The sequence below is a fragment of the Salmo salar genome, chromosome 06 (genome assembly GCF_965601325.2).
Source record: "Salmo salar chromosome 06, fSalSal1, whole genome shotgun sequence".
NCBI lineage: Eukaryota > Metazoa > Chordata > Actinopteri > Salmoniformes > Salmonidae > Salmo > Salmo salar.
The window spans coordinates 37919292-37938219 of NC_138296.1; the positions used below are offsets into that span (position 1 = coordinate 37919292).

The 18928-nt window shown below is 42.8% G+C and overlaps 1 protein-coding gene across 2 annotated transcripts; it reads right to left on the reverse strand.

Moving 5' to 3' along the window:
• Positions 1-2443: 2443 nt before the first annotated feature.
• Positions 2444-7691, reverse strand: LOC100195997 (matrix Gla protein). 2 transcript variants are annotated; one of them, NM_001141026.2, is given in 5 exon segments: positions 2444-2991; positions 4971-5073; positions 5308-5337; positions 5441-5532; positions 7562-7641. In NM_001141026.2, coding segments are annotated over 4 exon segments (345 nt in total). In that variant the 5' UTR covers positions 5502-5532; positions 7562-7641; the 3' UTR covers positions 2444-2840.
• Between the last annotated feature and the right edge of the window lie 11237 nt (positions 7692-18928).

An 18928-nucleotide genomic window follows, 5' to 3' on the forward strand; every position in this document is an offset into this window, starting at 1 on the left:
TTTTCAATGTGTAACTCTGTGTTGTTGTATGTGTCGAATTGCTATGCTTTATCTTGGCCAGGTCGCAGTTGCAAATGAGAACTTGTTCTCAACTAGCCTTCCTGGTTAAATAAAGGTGAAATAAATAAAATACAGACAACACTCCTTTAAATGCAGTGCCACCAGACAACCTCAAGAGGTCCGAGTTTTACAGCATGCCCACACGACATCCTATTCAAACCACTAACTACTGGTTGATAAAACCATATGATACTAATTGAACAAGAAGAGAAACCGCCATCCGTCATTTTGTGACAGACTTTTGATCAGAGGTTTTGCTTTTCTATAACAAACCACAGTGATTTCCTATAAAAAGAAACTGAAAGCAATTTTTAGATTGATTGTTGATTGTATATTCATTCATCAGTAATACACATGGTATGGCATATCCAGTGCTTGTATGGAGCATTGATAGGCATATAAAAACTAAAACACATAAATTGTTCAACTACTGAAGTAGAACAAAATTATATTCTATTCGGCTCCATTCTTTTCTATTCTGCTTCATTCTATTCTATTCTGCTCCATTCTATCCTATTCTGCTCCATTCTATTCTATTCTATTACTCGTTGCCTTTCCCCCACTCATGTTCAACTTCTTAAGTAGCACATTATTGCTTGACAGCATTGCAGAATGTAGCGTTATGTAAAGACCTCAACCCTTAAGGGAAATTTCCCTCTTTATTTTGCTCTCTCAGTTTCTTTCCAAGTCAGACTTCTGGCCCGCTGAAGTGGCCTTGACAATGTGGGGTGTAATTTCAGCATCCTGGTCAGTGCTGATATCGTTCCTCCATGTAGGGACAAAGTTCAGAAATCTATCCTAGCAAAGCCTTAATTATGAATATTTTGGTTCTGCGGAATCACAAAAAAACATCAATGTGATTGCCCGTTCGTGGGCAGTGGTGGAAAAAGTACCCAATTGTCACACTTGAGTAAAAGTATAGATACCTTAATAGAAAGTTACTCAAGTAAAAGTGAAAGTCACTAGGGTAAAATACTACTTGAGTAAAAGTCTAAAAGTATTTGCTTTTAAATGTACTTAAGTATCAAAAGTAAATTGAATTGCTAAAATATACTTAAGTATCAAAAGTAAAAGTATAAATAATTTCAAATTCCTTATAATAAGCAAAGCGGACGTCACTATGTTCTTGTTTTTAAAATGTACGGATAGCCAGGGGCACGCTCCAACACTCCGCCAGACCATAGGCAGTAGGGATGGCCACGTGTTCTCTTGATAAGTGTGTGCATTTCACAATTTTCCTGTTCTGCTAAGCATTCAAAATGTAGGGAGGACTTTGGGTTGTCAGGGAAAATGTATGGAGTAAAAAGTACATTCTTTTCTTTAGGAATGTAGTGAAGTAAAAGTTGTCAAAAATATAAATAGTAAAGTAAAGTAAAGTACAGATACTCCAAAAAACGACTTAAGTAGTACTTGAAAATATTTTTACTTAAGTACTTTACACCACTGTTCGTGGGTGTGCCATGACCAGATCCAGTGTCCTGCTTGTGTCTCTCTCGTCTTCTAGAGACTGACATTCACTGTGTTCAGATGACCTCTGGTTCTTATGGTACGGTAAGGAGCTGCGTCTTGTCTACTAAAACAGTGACCAGCTGACTACTTATTTTTGTATGTGACCTGGAAATGAACATTTTCTATTGATACCATTGATGCTCCCATTGTAGTGGTCTGGGTGTAGCTGGTGCAGAGGAGTCAGGCGCAGGACAGCAGAGATGAGTAACACAAGTAACTTTACTCAAATATTCCAATAACATGTCGTAATACCGAGCCCACAATAACGGACCGAACATACATAAAACAATCACGCACAAAACCCATGGGGAAAACAGAGGGTTAAATAATGAACATGTAATTGGGGAATTGAAACCAGGTGTGTAAAACAAAGACAAAACAAATGGAAAATGAAAAGTGGATTGGCGATGGCTAGAAGGCTGGTGACGTCGACCGCCGAACGCTGCCCGAACAAGGAGAGGGACCGACTTCGGCGGAAGTCGTGACACCCATTTATAAAAGTTAGGGAAAAAATTACCAAAAAAGATGAGGCCATACAAACTATTGGATAATCAAACAAATAGTAACTGACTTCGAACATCATTTACACTTACAATTTAAAAACAGGTGCAAACTTTGTCATGCTGGTGCAAAAATGTAGCTTCCCTTGGCTTTTATTGTTTCCACACTACATTTTTGGGATTTGTTGCTACCACACTGGTCAAACTGGGACAGCTATTAGCGTTCACACATCTGCTCCCTATTCAAAATCGTATTCAGCTGAAGTGTGGTAACACGTGGAACCGAATGAGGTGGAATTCTGTAGCCCACAAATAAGGTTACTAAGCCCCTCTGAGGAATATCGTGACACCATAGGATTTAGGCAATGAATGTAAGAAACTCTTCAAAAACACTTTTTAATACATAGAAATACATATGGGTTAGACAAAGATTGTTGTCTTAGTGTGGATGGAAAAGGGGAACAAGGGAGTTGGGTGTGAAGCTAATCTTCACAAACACAGATTTCTGAAAGCAGTTATTCTTTGAGGGTGTGGTGATTGTGAGTAGGCTATAAAGTTATACAATAAATGGAGCTTGAATTATATAAATACGCAAGAATATTGCTCACTATATTCGTAATTGATTTACTGATATGTTTTCATATATTTGTCACATCTCTTTTACTGTTACATCACCGAACCAATATCCTGTTATGTAATGTCAGAGTGTGTTGAATGAGCGTACAGTAAATCAATAGCAGGAATAATTGCTATGATAAGATGGACAGGGACTCAGAATCCACGGCTCCCCGTCGTGCCTGGATTCCTGGCTCCAAAATATCTCTGATAGGCCAGCTGGTAACCATAGCGATGGGCAAAGAAGCGACAGGGAGAGTAGTCTTCACATGTCTCTGAGCGCCTTTCCGCTGGAGACTTCATTGTTCTGAAACACAGACACAAGTCAACTACAATCACAGTCAACCATTATGAAACACAGATAAACAAAGAACACAGAGGCCTACAGTGCCTTCAGAAAGTATTCATATTCCTTGACTTTTTCCACATTTTGTTTTGTTACAGCCAGAATTCCAAATGGTTTAAATTGATATTTTTTCTAAAAACATGTTTTTAGAAATGTTAGCAAATATATTGGCATTTAAATACAAAAATATCAATTTACATAAGCATTCACATCCTTGAGCCAAAACATGTTAGAATCAGCTTTGGCAGCGATTATAGCCGTGAGTCTTTCTGGGTAAGTCTCTAAGAGCTTTGCACACCTGGATTGTACAATATTTGCCCATTATTCTTTTCAAAATTCTTCAAGCTCTGTCAAGAGTTATTGATCATTGCTAGACAACCATTTTCAAGTCATGCCGTAGATTTTCAAGCAGATTTAAGTCAAAAGGAACATTCACTGTCTTCTTGGTAAGCAACTCCAGTGTAGATTTGGCCTTGTGTTTTAATTTATTGTCCTGCTGAAAGGTGAATTAATGTCTCAGTGTCTGGTGGAAAGCAGACTGAACCAGGTTTTCCTCTAGGATTTTTTTCCTGTGCTTAGCTCCATTCCGTAAATGTTTTATCCTGAAAAACTCCCCAGTCCTTAACGATTACATGCATACCCATAACATGATGCAGCCACCACTATACTTGAAAATACAGAGAGTGGTACTCAGTAATGTGTTGTTGTCACAAGTATCTTCGTCTTCTGACGATAATGCGAAATCGTCATCGGAAAAGGTAGACCAATACGCAGCAGGTGTGCAGTTGTTCATTTTGAACATTTAATTAAATCAACACGAATACAAAAAACAACAAACAAGAAAACGAACGATAAACTGACAGTCTGCAAAGCATAGGCTCAGCACAGAACAATCACCCACAAATCACACACACAAACACACCCTAATATATGGGACTCTCAATCAAAGGCAGATAGACAACACCTGCCTTCAACTGAGAGTCCCAACCCCAATTAACCAAACATAGAAACACACACACCAGACTAACCATAGAATACAAACACATAGACCATCAACCAAAAACCCGGAAATACTAAATCAAACACCCTTTACACAAACACACCACCCCGAACCACATAAAACAAATACCCTCTGCCACGTCCTGACCAAACTACAAAAACAATTAACCTTATACTGGCCAGGACGTGACAGTTGTATTGGATTTGCCCCAAACATAACACTATGTATTCAGGACAAAAAGTTAATTGCTTTGTTTTTCAGTATTACTTTAGTGCCTTGCAAACAGGATGCATGTTTTGGAATATTTGTATTCTGTACAGGCTTCCTTCTTTTCACTTTGTCAATTAGGTTCGTATTGTGGAGTAACTACAATGTTGTTGATCCATCCTCAGATACTCCTATCACAGTCATTAAACTCTAACTGTTTTAAAGTTACCATTGGCCTCATTGTGAAATCCCTGAGCGGTTTCCTTCCTCTCTGGCGACTGAGTTAGGAAGGACGCCTGTATCTTTTGTAGTGACTGGGTGTATTGATACACCATCCAAGGTGTAATTAATAACTTCACCATGCTCAAAGGGATATTGAATGTGTGCTTTAAAAACATCTACCTATCTACCAATAGGTGCCCTTCATTGGAAAACCTCCCTGATCTTTGTGGTTGAATCTGGGTTTGAAATTCACTGCTTGACTGAGGGACCTTACAGATAATTGTATGTGTGAAGTAAAGAGATGAGGTTGTCATTCAAAAATCACGTTAAAACCTATTATTGCACACAGAGTGAGTCCATACAACTTATTATGTGGCTTTTTTAGCACATTTTTACTCCTAAACTTATTTAGGCTTAACATAACAAGGGGTTGAATAGTTATTGATTCAAGACATTTCTGCTTTGACATTATGGGGTATTGTGTGTAGGCCAGTGATTGTGTGTGTGGTACCTCCTGTAAGTACTGCCTCTTGATGGAGTGTTGTAGGCACTTCCCCTCTGTGGACTCTGTGGGTTGATGAATGAGTTGGCTCGGTATGGACTAACAAACACATCTGGAATACAATGGAATTAAATAAAACAATTTTATTAGAAGAAATTACCCCATCTCAACAGGGGCGGGCATACAGATTTCAGTGACAAAATCATATTGAATTCACTGAATGGCCTAGTTAGTCTGGAATTCTAAATCAGATTAAATAAAATAAAAATGTACAAATATAGTGTTTTTATAATACATCAAATGTGTGGGAATGTTTTACTGCCATAAGAATCTGAAGGTCAATCACCTTCAAAGGATTCTGTGCTTTCTTGAGAATCTGTGGAAAATAAGGGGAAGGTTATTAGTGACTTATCAGTGTAGATCACCAGGTTTACTAAAAAGATTCTGAATTGACGTAGTGTTGATTTGTAGAAATGTACCGTAGCAGACGCAGAGAGAGATGGTGACACACAGGGCCACACACTGTAGGAGAGTCCTCATCCTTACTCTGGCTGTCTGTCGGTCTCTTGGTCTGCTGGAGAGAAGACTGATGTTAAAATGTGTCATAATACCACCACCACCATGACAGAAATAAGGCGTGGAGGGAGCGCATGACGTTACTGTACGTTAGGGGCTGTGACAGCTATAAAACAAGTGAACTGGTGGTAAAGATTCTACATGGGTCTCTATGTGGGTTCATGTACATGTTAATGCAGCCATAAATCCATTGACTACGCACTATTTCTCAATGTCAACAAAAATAGTAATATCTAGGCCTATACATTTATGTATTTCTAGAGTAGAGGGCAAACAAACAAATTCCCAAAACCAATGTTATTTTTGTATGACTGGATTTTAGGGTCCCTCGTGATGTACAGACAGGATGTACAGACAGAGTTTCTATGGGCATACAGTGCTGTGCTTTCTAATTGTCTCTACTTTGGAATATTTCAACCAAATCCTGATATTAGATAAAGGGAACATGAGTGAACAAATACAAAACAATTACATACTTACGTAATTTATTTCATAGATAAAGTTATGCAACACCCAGTGCCCTTGTGTGAAAAAGTAATTGCCCCCTAACACTGAATAACTGGTTGTGCCACTTTTAGCTGCAATGACTCCAACCAAATGCTTCCTGTAGTTGTTTATCAGTCTCTCACGTTGCTGTGAAAGAATTTTGGCCCACTCTTCCATGCAGAACTGCTTTATCTCAGCGACATTTGTGGGTTTTCAACCATGAGCTGCTCGTTTCAAGTCCTGCCACAACATCTCAGTTGGGATTAGGTCTGGACTTTGAGTAGGCCATTCCAAAACTTCAAATGTGTTCATTTTGAGCCATTTTCATGTAGATTTGATTGTGTGTTGACCCAGCTGCACTTCAGCTTCAGCTCACAGACGGATGACCTGACATTCTCCTGTAGAATTCTCTGATACTTAGCAGAATTCATGTTTCCTTCTATTATGGCAATTCATTCAGGTCCTGAGGCAGCAATCATCCCCAAACCATCACACTACCACCACCATGCTTGACCGTTGGTATAAGGTTCTTACGGTGGAATGCAGTGTTTGGTTTTCACCAGGCATAATAGCACCCATGTCGTCCACAAAGTTATACTTTTGACTCATCTGTCCATAGAACATTCTTCCAAGAGTCTTGATTATCATCCAGGCGCTTCCAGGTTTCTTTTGGCAAACCTGAGTCAACGTTTTGGACGGATCCCATTATGTCTGGCGAAAACCAAACACACACACACACACACACACACACACACACACACACACACACACACACACAGTGACCGTGCCAGGTTTCTGACACCTGTACAAATAGCCATCCCAGATGTCAACAAGACCCCAACCCTCCGAACAAAACCCCCCACATTCACCCACATCCATGTGCCCCATGGCAGACCCTCTCTGTCGCCTCCTGTGTTTGTAGGGTTTGGATGACAACCTGGTGCAACGCCCCTCCTTTACATACCCAACGGCACATGTCACCCCCAGGCATGGGGCACAGCTGGCCCACAGGGAGGGAGCTCACAGACCTTACAGGCAAAAGGGTTACGAGGATATCAAGGAGTGGGTGTGTGTGTCTGTGTTAGTGAGGTGCTGACAGCATCGTCTGCAGCGTTTTATGCGCGTCTGCAGCCTGGCGGGCACACAGCAGGCCCTGAGACACCCCCCCCCCCACTGGAGAAAAAAAAACTTTACCATGCAGGGTGCTACTAACCCACAGAACTGCACCACCAGGCTAATGACCCCTATTCACTCAGCACTCAGTAGCACATCAAACAAACTGAAGGCTGTACCCATGCATCTCACTGTATCACTATTTTAATGGATCAAAGTCTGTATGTTTTGTTATTTACAGTTACACTTAATTCTAGTCTGCAAAAAGTGACAGCCAGTATTTACACCTAAACATTAACCTCCTTTATGGGATTTCTGTTAGAGTTATGTGAAAGTTACCAATATCAAATGTATATCTTGTTTTTAGTATATTGTGGATAGTATATTGTTATGTAGCTATAAACCTATGAGATAGTTGTACTTACCCTAAGAAGGTAGTTATGGTGTCAACTCTGTTGGTAAAATCTCTTTCACAATCTCTCTCTCTCTTTTTCTCTGGGGATATTTCTTTATTCTGTATAGCAAGGCTTTTATACTTTTATACCTCTTCTCCCCCCACCCATCTGTTTCCCCCTACTCCCTCTTTCTCAGCCCTCCCTCTCTCTTTCTCCTCCCTTCTTCTTACTATCAGCCCATTCCACCTCCTCAATCAGACCCCACTTAACTCACTCTCTCCTTCTCTCTTCTATAAACATACTCACACGTTCGCTGAAAAACAGATTATGGAAAGGTGGAGTGGAATGAAGGAAAACAGACAGGGTGTAAACAGAGAACGAGAGAGAGATGGAGGAGAGGAATAGAGAGAAAGGCCAGTAGCGGAGTTACCTGCTCGATCACAGCTACCTGACAATATTTACTGCTGTTTACCAACATGACAGATCGTATGAAAAGAGCAAGTAACATACAAACTCCACACGGACTGACTCCACTATTTATTATCAACACTTCACGAAAATGTCATGTCGAATTTTTACTATAGTGCCAATCCTTGTCCTTTCATGTTTTTGACTGCCAAAACAGTGTTCTTAACTGCATAGTGGGGTGATGCATTTATTATACTAATCATATATCTAGGGCTATTTGAGTATAGTTCTACAGTTGGTTGTATGTAATAACCTCTTTAGATTTCAGCTCAGATGAGAATATAAATCCCTTATGCAATCTCACTTAATGTTTCTTTATGTAACCTCACTTAAGTTGGAATGTTCTAGGAATAACTCAGTGAAACCAGATCTGCCCAAAGGGAAACAAACAGAAGGTGAAGAGCCAGACGGATACAGGGCCTTCAGAAAGTATTCACACCCCTTGACTTTTCCCACATGTGATTGTGTTACAGCCTGAATGTAAAATGTATCAAATGTAGATGTTTTGTCAGTGGCCTACACACCATACCCACAATGTCAAAGTGGAATTATGTTTTTGAAAATGTTTACAAATTAATAAAAAATGAAAAGCTGAAATGTCTTGAGTCAATAACTAAATAAGTTCAGGAATAAAAATGTGCTTAACAACTCACATAATAAGTTGTATGGACTCATTCTGTGTGCAATAATAGTGTTTAACATGATTTTTGAATGACTACTTCATCTCTTCATCTCACACATACAATTATCTGTAAGGTCCCTCAGTCGAGCAGTGAATTTCAAACAACGGTTCAACCACAATGACCAGGGACGTTTTTTCCAATGCCTCGCAAAGAAGGGCACATATTGGTAGATTGGTGAATATCCCTTTGAGCATGGTGAAGTTATTAATTACACTTTGGATGGTGTATCCATACACCCAGTCACTACAAAGATACATCCTTCCTAACTCAGTTGCTGGAGAGGAAGGAAACCGCTCAGGGATTTCACCATGAGGACAATGGTAACTTTAAAACAGTTGTGATAGAAGAAAACTGAGGATGGATCAACAACATTTGTAGTTACTCCACAATACTAACCTAATTGACAAAGTGAAAAGAAGGAAGCCTATATATATATTTCAAAACATGCATCCTGTTTGCAAGACAACGTGGCACATTACTGAGTACAACTCTCCAAATGTTCAAGCATAGTGGTGGCTGCATCATGTTATGGGTATGCTTCTAATCATTCAGGACTGGGGAGTTTTTCAGGATAAAAAAGAAACAGAACGGAGCTAAGCACAGGCAAAATACAAGAACAAAACCTGGTTCAGTCTGCTTTCCAACAATTCACCTTTCAGCAAGACAATAACCTAAAACAAGCCAAATCTGCACTGGAGTTGCTTACCAAGAAGACAGTGAATGTTCCAGTTTTGACTTAAATCTACTTGAAAATCTATGGCAAGACGTGGAAATGGTTGTCTAGCAATGATGAACAACCAATTTGACAGAGGTTGAAAAATTTAGAAAATAATATTGGGTAAATGTTGCACAATCCAGGTGTGGAAATCTCTTATTAGGGTTTTCACATATAGTCCTCTTTAAAATAACCTATATCAGTCCTCTTTAAAATAACCTATATCAGTCCTCTTTAAAATAACCTATATCAGTCCTCTTTAAAGTGAACTTGTGTAAAAAAATAACCAGATCTCAGTTCTCGTTGTATTCACACTGCCCTTGTCTTTGAATGAGGACTCAACTGCCTGTTCACTGCCTGTTCACCCCGCTACCATCCAGAAGGCGAGGTCAGTACAGGTGCATCAAAGCTGGGACCGAGAGACTGAAAAACAGCTTCTATCTCAAGGCCATCAGACTGTTAAACAGCAATCACTAACTCAGAGAGGCTGCTGCCTACATAGACTCACTAGTCCCTTTAAACAATGCCACTTTAATAATGTTTACATATCTTACATTACTCATCTGATATGTATATACTGTATCTCATACCATCTATTGCATCTTGCCAATGCCGCTCGGCATCGCTCATCCATATATTTATATGTACATATTCTTATTTCATCCCTTTAGATTTGTGTGTATTAGGTAGTTGTTGGGGAATTGTTAGATTACTTGTTAGATATTACTGCACTGTCGGAACTAGAAGCACAAGCATTTCGCTACACTCGCATTAACATCTGCTAACCATGTGTATGTGGCCAATAACATTTGATTTGAACTATTTTGCCAGTTCACGTCACCTATTTTGTGGTCCAAATCCTCTTTGCATTCTCACTGCTGTGTTTAGAAAGGAACCAAGATCTTTTTCCAACATTCCCTCAGTGCACTGTGGGTTTTACAAAGTGCAGGATAAGCCATTCCACATCGGAATGTGTTATTGGACAGCTAGATATACTCTACCATATACCTACTTACATTTTGGAAGCTAATAGATTGCATTTATGTCACGGTTGTTGTCGGTGAATGAGGACCAAAACGCAGCAGGTACGTGAATGCTCATCTTGTTTTTTAATTATCTTTCAAAACGAACATACAAAATAACAAAAACACGAACACTCGACAAATAAACAGTCTGGTAAGGCACAAGGCGAAACACAGAACAATCACCCACAAATCACACATACAAACACACCCTAATATATGGAACTCTCAATCAAAGGCAGATAGACAACACCTGCCTTCAACTGAGAGTCCCAACCCCAATCAACCAAACATAGAAACACACAACCTAGACTAACCATAGAATACTAAACATAAACCAAAACCCGAAATTACTAAATCAAACACCCTTTACACAAAACACACCACCCCGAACCACATAAAACAAATACCCCCTGCCACGCCCTGACCAAACTACAAAACAATTAACCTTATATACTGGCCAGGACGTGACAGTACCCCCCCCTTAAAGGTGCTACCCCAGAAGCACCTTAACAAAAAATAATCCCAAGCAACACCAACAAAAAGTCCCCTTTTCTAAAGGGAGGGAAGGGAGGGTGGCTGCCGTCAACAACGGCACTGTGCTACACCCCCCCTCCCCAACCCACCTATTTCTGGAGGTGGCTCTGGCTCCGGCCGTTCCAGGCTGTCGGGCCACTCTGGCATCGCCGGGGGGCAGTCGGGCCAGTCTGGCAATTCGGGACAGTCTGGGCCAGTCTGGCAATTCGGGACAGTCTGGGCCAGTCTGGCAATTCGGGACAGTCTGGGCCAGTCTGGCAATTCGGGACAGTCTGGGCCAGTCTGGCAATTCGGGACAGTCTGGGCCAGTCTGGCAATTCGGGACAGTCTGGGCCAGTCTGGCAATTCGGGACAGTCTGGGCCAGTCTGGCAATTCGGGACAGTCTGGGCCAGTCTGGCAATTCGGGACAGTCTGGGCCAGTCTGGCAATTCGGGACAGTCTGGGCCAGTCTGGCAATTCGGGACAGTCTGGGCCAGTCTGGCAATTCGGGACAGTCTGGGCCAGTCTGGCAATTCGGGACAGTCTGGGCCAGTCTGGCAATTCGGGACAGTCTGGGCCAGTCTGGCAATTCGGGACAGTCTGGGCCAGTCTGGCAATTCGGGACAGTCTGGGCCAGTCTGGCAATTCGGGACAGTCTGGGCCAGTCTGGCAATTCGGGACAGTCTGGGCAGTCTGGCAATTCGGGACAGTCTGGGCAGTCTGGCAATTCGGGACAGTCTGGGCAGTCTGGCAATTCGGGACAGTCTGGGCAGTCTGGCAATTCGGGACAGTCTGGGCAGTCTGGCAATTCGGGACAGTCTGGGCAGTCTGGCCACTCCGGCAGTTCAGCGCAGTCTGGCCACTCCGGCAGTTCAGCGCAGTCTGGCCACTCCGGCAGTTCAGCGCAGTCTGGCCACTCCGGCAGTTCAGCGCAGTCTGGCCACTCCGGCAGTTCAGCGCAGTCTGGCCACTCCGGCAGTTCAGCGCAGTCTGGCCACTCCGGCAGTTCAGCGCAGTCTGGCCACTCCGGCAGTTCAGTGCAGTCTGGCCACTCCGGCAGTTCAGCGCAGTCTGACCTCTCTGGCGACTGTTGACTGGCGGGCAGCTCTGACGATGACTGTTGACTGGCGGGCAGCTCTGACGATGACTGTTGACTGGCGGGCAGCTCTGACGATGACTGTTGACTGGCGGGCAGCTCTGACGATGACTGTTGACTGGCGGGCAGCTCTGACGATGACTGTTGACTGGCGGGCAGCTCTGACGATGACTGTTGACTGGCGGGCAGCTCTGACGATGACTGTTGACTGGCGGGCAGCTCTGACGATGACTGTTGACTGGCGGGCAGCTCTGACGATGACTGTTGACTGGCGGGCAGCTCTGACGATGACTGTTGACTGGCGGGCAGCTCTGACGATGACTGTTGACTGGCGGGCAGCTCTGACGATGACTGTTGACTGGCGGGCAGCTCTGACGATGACTGTTGACTGGCGGGCAGCTCTGACGATGACTGTTGACTGGCGGGCAGCTCTGACGATGACTGTTGACTGGCGGGCAGCTCTGACGATGACTGTTGACTGGCGGGCAGCTCTGACGATGACTGTTGACTGGCGGGCAGCTCTGACGATGACTGTTGACTGGCGGGCAGCTCTGACGATGACTGTTGACTGGCGGGCAGCTCTGACGATGACTGTTGACTGGCGGGCAGCTCTGACGATGACTGTTGACTGGCGGGCAGCTCTGATGATGACTGTTGACTGGCGAGGCTGGGTTGACGCACTTGTAGCCTGGTGCGTGGTGCTGGTACTGGGATTACCAGATTATGTACACGCACCTCCAGGCTAGTGCGGGGAGCGGGAACAGGACGAGTCGGACTGGGTTGACGCACTTCCGGGTCCGCACGAGAGACAGGAGCTGGAAACCCAGGGCTATGGAGGCGCACAGCCGGTCTAGATCTTACCTCCTGCACAACCCGCCTTGGCTGGATGGAACTAGTAGCCCTGTACGAGCGGGGTGCTCGTACAGGGCAGACTGGGCTGTGCAGGGGCCTGATTGTAGCCGTGCGTAGAGCGGGAGTTGGGTAGCCTGGTCCTCGGAGGCGTACCGGCGACCAGATGCGCTGCGCAGGCATCCTCCTACCAGGCTGGATGCCCGCTCTAGCACGGCACCTGCGAGGGGCTGGAATAACGCGCACCGGACTGTGCGTGCGTATGGGTGAGATAGTGCGCTCCTCAGCGAAACATAGCGCTCTCCACCCCATACGCTCCTCCATATAACCACGAGTAGCTGGCTTCCGGCTCTTCTTACGCCTAGCCAAACTACCCGTGTGCCCCCCCCAAAAATTTTCTTGGGGGTGCCTCTCGTGCTTCTCCTTCAGCGCGTACTTGGCCTCGTACCACCGCCTCTCTGCCTTGGCTGCCTCAATTTCCCCCTGCGGGCGTCGATAATCCCCAGCCTGATGCCAGGGTCCGGCCCCGTCCAGAACTTCCTCCCAAGTCCACTTCTCCCGCCAGTCCAACTCGAACTCCGTCTGCTCCTTCCTCTGCTGCTTGGTCCTTTGGTGGTGGGTGATTCTGTCACGGTTGTTGTCGGTAGAAATGGACCAAAACGCAGCAGGTACGTGAATGCTCATCTTGCTTTTTAATTATCTTTCAAAACGAACATACAAAATAACAAAAACACGAACGATCAACAAAAACAGTCTGGTAAGGCACAAGGCGAAACACAGAACAATCACCCACAAATCACACATACAAACACACCCTAATATATGGAACTCTCAATCAAAGGCAGATAGACAACACCTGCCTTCAACTGAGAGTCCCAACCCCAATCAACCAAACATAGAAACACACAACCTAGACTAACCATAGAATACTAAACATAAACCAAAACCCGAAATTACTAAATCAAACACCCTTTACACAAAACACACCACCCCGAACCACATAAAACAAATACCCCCTGCCACGCCCTGACCAAACTACAAAACAATTAACCTTATATACTGGCCAGGACGTGACAATTTAGTTAAAAAGGTGAGACATAATAAGTGTAATCAGAAGATACTATTAATATGCAAATGTTAATGGTAACAGAATAAATAGCAGAATAATAAATGCAGATTAAATAAGGCTATAATTGAAAAATGTGCACCAAATGTTGGCTACTGCCCCTTTAAGAGCTAGAATAGATTTTGTACCTTATGTTGTTATTCTTACCAGGTAGGTTTTTGTCTTCTCACACCACGAAAAACCCCACAACCGAACAAACAGTTTATGAAGCCCTCTTGGCCTACAGATCACATATTCAAAACAAATAATCTGAACTAAAAACTCCATATATATTTTGGAATGTCTGTGCATCCTTGACAGTCGCTAAACAATATCCAAAAACAGCACACGTATTTTCCGCGAACATGCGTATCATTATTTTCTTTCTTTTGTGGCAGCAATGTGAGTGGCTATGGCAGAGTAGGTTAGCGTGTGGTGCGGGATTAATTACGCGATCCTGTGGAGCTTTGCGTTCACATTGCCCTAAAAAGGGGAATCGGACCACGGAATTCAAGCGAACTGAACTCTCAGTTAGGTTCTCTTCGGGGGCTCATTTGGGTTACTTTGGAGTGTTTGCAGTGCACACAAAGTTAAGCAACCCGCACTAAGTTCACAACAATTGGCTGAAAGGGACCAAGTGTGAAACACCCTTAATAGAGACTTACCCAGAAAGACTCACAGCTGTAATCGCTGCCAAAGGTGCATCTAAAAAGTATTGACTCAGGGGTGTGAATACTTATATAAATGGACTATTTCTCTATTTTAATTTCAACAAATTTGCAAACATTTCGAAAAACATTTTCACTCTGTCATTGTGAGGTATTGTGTGTAGATCGGCGAGAGAGAGAACATCTATTTAATCAATTTTGATTTCAGGCTGTAACACAACAAAATGTACAATAAGTCAAGGGGTATGAATACTTTCAGAAGGCACTGGCAAAATGAAGGCAGGGGCGTAGGCACAGGTTGTCAAACAGACGTTTGGTGCTCTGGTTAGTGATGTGGTAAGGTTACAACACTGGGCATGAGCGGTCGTGCTGAAATTGAATATCTAATGGCAATATTAAAGATCCTATTTCCATCTACAAACATCAATAGGAAGGGGAGAGGCTGAAAGAAAGGGGTGAGGGATCATAAGAGAGAGAGAGGAATGCAACAAGACAAACAGAGAGGGAGCATATGTGTATATTTATGTTATTTTTGTCTTGCTTTCACTGGTATTTACATTGATTTAAGAGCTTTGGAACATGGCCAGCTCATTACAGTGCCAAGATAGTCTTGTTTGATTTAGATATTTTTTTTCAAAACATCTAGGGGAGAAACAGAAAGACAGAGGCAGAAAGAGAGAGTAGGCGGGAAATGGAAAGAAATGGAGAGAGTGAGAGGATGGAAATATTGACAGCGGTGTCCATGCTTTTTCACCATCTCTCTCTCTTTTTTCCCTTTGTCTTTCTTTACTCTAAACTACCTGTATATTTCCCCCTCTCTCTCCTCTTGTATTTTCTCTACTCTCCCTCTATCTCTCTCTTACTCTCTCTTACACAATTGCTGTCCTGTTTTCACCTATCACCCTCTGTCTTTTTACAACCTAAATATTTACCTCAAGAGAAATGTTCTGGATGTCATTCCTAAAACAAAGCCCCAAAACAAACTGTGGCAGATGCACGCTGCACTGATAAATGACTGTATAAATGAAAAACAGGATGCGAGACAGTCACCCGAGCCGACGGGTCCAGTTGTGACTAACATAGTGCACCTGTGTGTCTGGCTCTAAAGCCAGCATCTGGACCAAGACCCAGTGACAGTCATAGGAGGAGGGAGAGAGAAATGGTTTTCTTGAGAATGTCACACACTCAATGTGTAAATTTGATTACAGTAACCCAAACCATCAGGTCCCAAAACATTCACACTTAAGACAGTCTTCTCTCTCTATTTGAAGCTGTCGAACAGGTATAGGTCTACATTGGGGCTCTATCGGCTGGTTTTCTGGCTAGTGGGAGAACAGAACCCACAAAAACACTGGGCTAACATTCACTCCAAACCCAAACCCATGACCAAGCTTCTATAGTAAAGCCTATCTTGGCCAACACTTGTGTTTTTCCAGCTATTTTTCCAACATATTTTTGTAATAGTCGTTGCTATGATTCACTGTCTTAAGTTATTAGAGGACAGTAGACACATTTAGCTGCAGACACATTTAGAAAATGACTCAATAAAATGAGGAAATACAAATCGTAAACAACAGTGTGATATCATGCGTAGCTCCACCAATACGTCGGCCAGTGGGTGATTTTACGAGACTGGACGTATGCAGACATTACTCAAGACCGTCTCCCTATGAGCCAACAATGGTCCCACTACTGTCCCTGTCCCTAGCTGGCCTGTGACAAGCCTGCGTGGGCCTTGTGCCGGGTGTAGTAAAAGTTAGGTAAGTTACCTCTTCAATTCATCAGAACTGTAAAGTATATGCTCTTCAGGTTGAACATTTCAGCTGGCTCTTGTAGAATATGCATTCATGACAGGTACTTGTTATGCCAGAGTTGTTCTGTGGTGTGTGCTATTTCTCCTCTTGCTTGGCCAATAAAGTATGTTTATTCAGTCCCACATCTCAGCAACAAACACATCTCCTCTAATTGTCAGTGGGAAGGAGGAACAGGCAGCTAGCTGAACATTGCCAAATCCAAACATCTCTCTCTCCACCGCTCAACAGGTTATTACTTAAACACCAATTATAAATGATTTCCTGAATTAATTCATTGTGTTTTGTCTGCCATTCCCTTTGAAATTAATTGCTCTACATTCTCTTGTATACACCCTTTGTGAATTATACAAAATCAAGGAGGAAAAACTATTTATTACAGCAATATCTCTGTGCAGCTTTGTCAACAATTATGATAATACTTGTTTTCATAATATTTACCATAATATTGTGTTCCTGGCTGTTTGGGCTCGCTAGACAACGGTTTGGATTTGTCAACGTGACAGCATGTCTGTGTATAGGATACATGTGCAAGCTGTTAAGGTTTATTCAAGGATGGGGTTAATTGTATCAATAAGTGGGGTCAGTCAAGGAGAGAGGTAGACTTTGTGTGTGTGAGTATAGTTCTGTCTGCATTCCACAGTTTAATCTGATTCTATTCCTTGTCTGAGATCACTATCCAACGTTCTCTTTTTAAGTAATCTCAGTCTCTCTTGCCTCAGTTTCCCCTACACTTCCTCAGTGCCAATATCAACAAACTGTCCTGCACAATGCCAACACTCATTCTACCCTGTCAGCAGTTTGAGGTACCTACATACACACTCAGACATATCAAATACCTAAACAGACAGTACAGTCACAATAATATTTAACCACATCCTGTACATGGATTTAATCACACGTTTGGTACATTCACAAACACACACATTCACTGTAACAGAGATACACTGACACAAGACAGGATAACATATTGTGTCAAATGCGAACAGTACACACACAGAGATACATGCAGAGAAGTTTGGACACACCTACTCATTCAAGGATTTTTCTTTATTTTACTTTTTTCTACATTGTAGAATAATAGTGAAGACATCAAAACGTTGAAATAACACATATGGAATCATGTAGTAACCAAAGAAGTGTTAAACAAATCAAAATATATTTTATATTTGAGATTCTTCAAAGTAGCCACCCTTTGCCTTGATGAGAGCGTTGTACACTCTTGGCATTCTCTCAACCAGCTTCATGAGGTTGTCACCTGGAATGCATTTCAATTAACAGGTGTGCCTTGTTAAAAGTTCATTTGTGAAATTTCTTTCCTTCTTAATGTGTTTGAGTCAATCAGTTGTGTTGTGACAAGGTAGGTGTGGTATACAGAAGATAGCCCTACTTGGTAAAAGACCAAGTCCATATTATGGCAAGAACAGCTCAAATAAGCAAAGAGAAACAACAGTCCATCATTATTTAAGACATGAAGGTCAGTCAATCCGGAAAATGTCAAGAACTTTGAAAGTTTCTTCAAATGCCGTCGCAAAAGCCATCAAGCGCTTCACAGAGTTCAAATAACAGACATCTGAACATCAACTGTTCAGAGGAGACTGCATGAATCAGGCCTTCATGGTAGAATTGCTGCAAAGAAACCACTACTAAAGGACACCAATAATAAGAAGAGACTTGTTTGGACCAAGACAAATCTGTCCTTTGGTCTGATGAGTCCAAATTTGAGATATTTGGTTCCAACCGCTATGTCTTTGTGAGACGCAGAGTAGGTGAACGGATGATCTCCGCAAGTGTGTTTCCCATGTGAAGCATGGAGGAGGAGGTGTGATGGTGTGGGTTGCTTTGCTGGTGACACTGTCTATGATTTATTTAGACTTCAAGGCACACTTAACCAGCATGGTTACCACAGCTTTCTGCAGTGATATGCCATCCCATCTGGTTTACGCTTAGTGGGACTATCATTTGTTTTTCAACGGGACAATGACCCCAAACACACCTCCAGGCTGAGTAAGGGCTATTTGACCAAGAAGGAGAGTGATGGAGTGCTGCATCAGATGACCTGGCCTCCACAATCACCCGACCTCAACCCAATTGAGATGGTTTGGGATGAGTTGGACCGCAGAGTGAAGGAAAAGCAGCCAACAAGTACTCAGTACATGTGGGAACTCCTTCAAGACTGTTGGAAAAGCATTCCAGGTGAAGCTGGTTGAGAGAATGCCAAAAGTGTGCAAAGCTGTCTTTGCCCAGTTCTAACCTCACCACAAGCTAACATTTAAAAGCAGTTACAGGTGTCTCTAACTCATCTGCCGTCATAGGTCTAGTGTAGTCAACCAGTTTATACTCTTGATATCCATTATCCTATACACCAATTTATATGGCACTAGTCAATTATAAGGCTGGAATCTTATGCCACTGTGCCACTTTAGTGGAATCTTTAGTGGAACCTACTTTGAAGAATCTCAA

Bases quoted from the DNA above. Each gene is read 5' to 3' on its own strand.
- LOC100195997 (XM_014203686.3), bottom strand. From the start codon at position 5,501: ATGAGGACTCTCCTACAGTGTGTGGCCCTGTGTGTCACCATCTCTCTC. The intron at 5,074-5,307 runs GTGATTGACCTT...ATTGTATTCCAG, and splicing joins AAGCACAGAATCCTTTGAAG to ATGTGTTTGTTAGTCCATAC. The intron at 2,992-4,970 runs GTACCACACACA...TCTGTGTTTCAG, and splicing joins AGAGGCAGTACTTACAGGAG to AACAATGAAGTCTCCAGCGG.